The 6,361-nt window shown below is 38.3% G+C and overlaps 1 protein-coding gene across 1 annotated transcript in view; it reads right to left on the reverse strand.

Annotated features, from left to right (window-relative positions):
* Positions 1-1,425: 1,425 nt before the first annotated feature.
* Positions 1,426-6,361, reverse strand: part of LOC107553999 (glypican-5-like) — a 257,910-nt gene continuing 252,974 nt past the window's right edge. The window contains exon 7 of the mRNA XM_016236357.1: positions 1,426-1,885. Within this exon, the coding sequence (XP_016091843.1) occupies positions 1,743-1,885 (143 nt within the window). The 3' untranslated portion in view covers positions 1,426-1,742. The remainder of the gene's footprint in view (positions 1,886-6,361) is intronic.

Raw genomic sequence — 6,361 nt, forward strand, 5'->3', positions numbered from 1 at the left:
AAACACTAGTAAACAGAGGTAACACTTGACAGTAGGGCTAATTTCATGTCAAACCAACTAAATTTCAGAAACCTCCCCAGCTTAAACTTTTGATTTTGTCAGGTTTTTTTTTTCCTGAAGATAGAGAAACATAGTCTTGAAAGCCAAAATATTAAATGTCATGGGTGAATATTTAGTAATCAACTTTTGTAGATGGAGGTTAAAAAAAAAAAAAAAAATTGTCACCTGATTCAGAGCCAAATTACAGTGGGGTAAAAATGACTACAGAAAGATGGCAGCATCATTATATTATTTTGACACAGTGATTGGAAGGTCTATTAGTAAAATCCATTGACTTCTTTGTTGCATTATATGCTATGTATTTTTGGCACTCAGACAGGTGCTCTATGTTCTATGCAGTTGTTTTGATAAAGGGAAAGAAGGTGCATTTCTAGTTTCAATATTATATGGAAGCAAAGTGACCCACATTTGGTTTTTGACCATTGAAAATGGGTAAAATTTGAACAATTTGAACATGGAGCTGCATTGAGATCCCCGCATCTCTGGAATTGAACCATAGGGCCTTAAAAATTAAGATTACAAAAGTAAAGTTTGTTAAGAACCGAAATCTAAAAAGATATTAAGATATATTTAATACTTCTTGAGTTACAGGCATGCAAACTTCAAGGAGGAAAAAACAGTGCTTTTTCCCATTTTTAGCTGGGGATCTCAGGTTGAGTTGACACAGAATTATGGTCTTTATTTCTTTGCTAACCTTAGTTAATACATTAGCTAACATAAGAAATAAACATTATTTGTTTTTTTTTATTTATGCAGAATTTATTCATCTTTTCTTTTTTTAATGGTATTAGTAAATGTTGAAATTATAACATTAAGATTAATAAATGGTTTTTTTTTATTTATGCAGAATTTACTCATCTTTTCTTTTTTTAATGGTATTAGTAAATGTTGAAATTATAACATTAAGATTAATAAATGCTAAATAAGTATTATTTATTGTTAACTGAAGTTAACAAGTTAAAACTTATTATAATGTTTTACCATAATTAACCAAATTTAATTTCCTGTGGCAGATATTTAGTTTCATTATCTGTTTAATGTCACTCTGTAACCAAGAATAAATACATTGTAAATCAACACATCTTTATACATTTTGTTAAGGTGCGTCGTATGCCATTTCAGATGAAAAGAATCAGTAAAGTACATTTAAAAATGCTGAAAAAAGGAGGTCATTTAGGTACATGGTACCAAGACATATGCAAAAAGCAGTATGTGACATCAGAAATATTGCATCATATATATATATATATATATATATATACTGTATATATATATATATATATGTGCAGTGCTCATTTCAGCTCACAACTATGTTTTGAATATACATCATTAAAGTATTTAATTCATTTCTCTCTAAAAGTGTTACTCTGAACCCTGTAGAAAATATATTTTTCAAGGCAGTAAAGTGTCGGCAGAATGTTTAGTAGCCTGTTATGTGTATGATAGAAACTCTTTGTGATTAAAAAGGTTTATGAAAGGACAGATTTGTTTAATATTTTTTCACTCTCAGTTCATCCTCAGTTCTCAATGCATACATTTTTACAATCCGTTTCCATTCGAGAACATCTCCTCGATGAAATTTCTCCCTCAACATTGTAAAGCTGGCACGTATTCTTTTCTTTCCAAGAAACAGTGTAAAAAAGCAGTCTTGAGACTGGGGCTCGGGCCCAAGTTGGCTGATGTTACCCTGACAACAGCGCAAACGCGTATATCGAGACCAGAGCCAGCGGGACCGTTTGTGTTTCTCTTGTGCCAGAATTCATCTGATCAAAGTCTTTGGTTTGTGGGTGATGGTATCGGTGATTGTTGGTATTTTCCGATGTCACTGCAAGAGAAAAGAGAAAAATGTAAGTGATTCCACTAGACGCAAACTGGTCAGATAGGTTTATTCAAAGCATGTGTTTTCAATGTGTTGAGGAATGAGGATAACTAGTTCAAAAGCAAGTCAACATGAACATCACTATCAGATGTTCCTGGGAAGTTCCTACTTATGAGTCGTAACTATTGCTAACTTCAAGTCGTGATGAAATTATCACGTTTTCAAGAACAAATGCACATGAAGAACTGTTAATATTGTATTGTTAGCTATAAAACTCGCTAAAAAAAAAAAAAACCATTTATTTGGTGCATGAGGCAACACGATTGCATGACTAAACTATCCTATCATTAACACAGATAAAGCACCAATTACACAGTTGTATAATTTGAATGCTAAACATCTTGTCAAAAAACCAACTTCACACACTTATCCATCTGCACCACTGGAGCTGATAACTTACAGCCACTTTTAACTAAATGTAAATAGACACCCGTATTTTTTTATTCCAGAGTAAGGGCAAATCATACAATACATTTAAACTGAGCTACTTTAATACCATCTCCGAACTTTCTACCACGACTCTGCTGTTCTTCGGCTGGTTCTGCCTGTATAAGTTGATTGACAGATGTCTCGTCCAGTCAGCGGTGAGTAATGCCAAACCAATGGCGCTGTCTCAAACTAAACCTACCTTTTCCGGTTTGTCTGATTTGTCGTTGTGTTTTCTGATTTGTTCATTTGTTTTCGGATTTGTTGTTGTGTTTTCTGACTTATTTTGTTTTCGAATTTGTCATTGTGTTTTCTCACTTGGTATAATATTTTCTGAATTGTTATTGTGCTTTCTGAATTGTTATTTTGTTTTTTAGACTTGCATTTGCATTTGTAATTTGTTATTTTGGTTTCAGAATTGTGATTTGTTTAGCACTTCTCGGCCACCGTACAAAATAGCCCAAAACAGTTTTAAACAATCATGTCGGTGGATTTTGATGTGAGAGGACAACAGAGGATGGACTTTTGCACTGGAGCAAGCAATATTTTGGAATATGGATTTTGGACAGAAGCAACAGTTTAAAGCTAAAATACATTAATGATGGATTTGTTTCTTGCAAACACACATATTTTTCATTTCATGAGACATTACTTGATGAACTGCAGTCATGCGGACTACTTGTGGATTATTGTGATGTTTTTATCAGCTGTTTGGACTCTCATTCTGATGGCACCCATTCACTGCAAAATATCCACTGGTGATCAAGTGATGTAATGCTAAATTTCTCCAAATCTGTTCCCATGAAGCAACTCATCTACATATTGGATGGCTTGGGGGTGAATCAATTTTACGCAAATTTTCACTTTTGGTTGAGATATTCCTTTGAATAACTAAATCATGCATGCAACACAAAATCCATGCACTTTTCAGGCACATTTCTGGGTTTCTATCCCCAAGCTGTCACTTGAAAATTGTCAGGGATTCAGCATTCCGGATTATTCAGAATGCAGCGGTACGACTGGTTTCAACGAGCCCAAAACAGCCCATGTTACACCCCTCTTTATCTCCTTGCAGTGGCTACCAGTTGCGGCTCGCATCAAGTTCAAGACATTAATGCTTGCATATAGAACAGCCACAGGCTCAGCACCCGCCTACTTCCACTCACTACTATGAATCTACATCCCCTCCAGAAGTCTGAGATCCGCTAGTGAGTGATGCCTCATGGTACCATCACAGAGAGGCTCAAAATCACTTTCTAGAACATTCTCGTTCACCAATCCTGACTGGTGGAATGATCTTCCCACCCCTATCCGGAATGCTGAATCCCTGACAATTTTCTAGCGACTCTTTCAACGCTACTTGATTTCATCCTTAAAATTAAAAAAAAAAAAAAAAAATCTTTGTCTCCTGTATTTATTATTACAAGAGGATCTGATGATTGACAAAAGCAGCAGATAGATCCAGCAGAATAAGAACTGATGATTTGGAATCAGCTTTTGCCATTCCAAATCATCAGTTCTTATTCTGCTGGATCTATCTGCTGCTTTTTTACACTGTCAATCATCAGATCCTCCTGTCCACCCTCTCATCACTGGGCATCACAAGGATTCCACTTCGCTGGTTTGAATCTCACTGGTAGGTCATTCAGGGTGGCCTGGGGAGGGGAGGTATCCAAAGCACCTCAACTGGTCACTGGGGTTCATCAGGGATCAGTTCTAGGACCCCTCCTCTTCTCCATATTCACCACATCACTGGGTCCCATCATACAGGCACATGGGTTATCCTACCATTGCTATGCTGATGACACACAGCACTATCTCTCATTTCAACCAGATGATCCAACGGTAGCTGCACGGCTCTCAGGCTGCCTGGCGGACATCTCGGCATGGATGAAAGAACACCACCTACAGCTCAACCTGGCAAAGACTGAGCTTCTTGTCTTCCCTGCCACTCCAACTATACAGCATGATTTCACTATCCAGCTAGGTTCTTCTACAATTACCCCATCAACTTCGGTCAGAAATCTTGGTGTAATCTTTGATGACCAGCTGACCTTCAAAGACCACATTGCAAAGACTGCTCGATCTTGCAGGTTTGCATTGCACAACATCAGAAAGATCAGGCCCTTTCTAACGGAGCATGCTGCACAATTTCTTGTCCATGCCCTTTTCATTTCTAGGCTGGACTACTGCAATGCTCTTCTGGCTGGACTTCCATCAAGCACAATCAAACCTCTAAAAATGATTCAGAATGCAGTGGCACGACCGGTATTCAAGGAGCCCAAAAGAGCCCATGTTACACCTCTCTTTATCTCCTTGCACTGGCTACCGGTTGCGGCTTGCGTCAAGTTCAAGACATTGATGCTTGCATATAGAACAGCCACACGCTCAGCACCTGCCTACTTCCACACATTACTACGAATCTACATCCTCTCCAGGAGTCTGAGTGAGCGACGCCTCGTGGTACCATCACAGAGAGGCTCAAAATCACTTTCCAGAACATTCTCGTTCACCATTCCTGATTGGTGGAATGATCTTCCCACCCCTATCCAGAATGCTTAATCCCTGATAATTTCCAAGCGACAGCTGAAAACTCATCTCTTTCAATGCTTCTTGACTTCATCCTAAACTTAATAAATAAATAAATAAACTTAGTCTTTCTATTTTTTTATTCCTTCCCTTTCTAGCTTGTACTTATTTGAACAATGCCTAAAACTTGGTATTGCAAGCACTTCCTGTGTCTGTTTGCCTCTTTAAAAAGAATCGCTTCATATATTCCCCAATTGTAAGTCGCTTTGGATAAAAGCATCTGCAAAATGACTAAATGTAAATGAAGATGATGCTTGTCAAATTGACACATTTCAAACCTAATATATCTAACTAGCTAAGCTAACCATTGTGTATCCATACTTTTTTGCATGCATTTCTTTAAATCGCTGTAGCGAATCAGCTCATGGGGAAATATGAATAATTAATCATAACTAGTTATAATTAATTATAAATATTTAGATCCGCTGTAGATATTTACTTGACCTCTCAGGGTCAACTGTCTGTCAATTCTAAGAACGTTAATTTCCTGGTTAAGGGAAATAACTTTCTTACTGTACAACTCTACACAGAGCCTGTAGCATAAATCTGCATGATTAAGGGACTGCAGTTATGAGCAAAAAATGAACAACGTCAAGTGTGATACAAGTAAGACTTTATTAACTACATAAACACCTAAACTAGTCTAACATACTACATAAACACTTAAACTGGTCTAACACACACATACACATACAGACACACATGAGGTGTGAGTTTCTCTGCTTGCATTCCTTTGAGCAATAAAACCAGTGATATCAGCCTTGGTTGCCATGGAACCAGAGGCCTGTTCTGCTTTCCTGAGGTGTTACGCATTTCGGGGGAAGGGTCCATAGGTCCTCATATGGCTTGTTAACTGAGGGGTGTTACAGAGTATTTGTTAAATATAGCTAACAAAATATATATTGTGTGTTTGATTGGTGCAGACGCTACAAATTCCCCCCCTTTCGAACGTTGTTGTCCGTCCAATAGACAACAGCGAGTGACGTCAAAGGTGCAGAACAATCAAACACACACCTGCCACTCACGGCTGGGAGACAGTGGTGGCTCTCTGGCTGTTGGTGCCTCCAGGAGTGGTTGTGGTGCCGTAGTGGATGCTGTCAGGTGGTGCGCTGTGGTAATGTAGGCTGTAGCAAGTTGTGGGTCCTCAAGCTTATGCAGCAGGTGTCGAGCCTGTGTCACCTGTCATCCTGAAGTGAGTTAGTCTGGGTAAGATGGTTGTTTGTCGAAGTTGTTAGCCAGTAGGCTATCAGTGGTAGTTAATTTGTGACATTGAATTCACCTTGGCTTCATTTGACTTTACCCGATTGGTGTTTGGAGTTGTCTCGCTGCTGAGCCAGAACTTGGATTTCAGCACGGGCTGCATGCAGGTGGCATTCACATGCGTTGTTTCGGTTCGCCTGAATTAAA

This window comes from Sinocyclocheilus grahami, unplaced genomic scaffold (assembly GCF_001515645.1).
Source record: "Sinocyclocheilus grahami isolate Dianchi unplaced genomic scaffold, SAMN03320097.WGS_v1.1 scaffold488.1, whole genome shotgun sequence".
Taxonomy (NCBI): domain Eukaryota; kingdom Metazoa; phylum Chordata; class Actinopteri; order Cypriniformes; family Cyprinidae; genus Sinocyclocheilus; species Sinocyclocheilus grahami.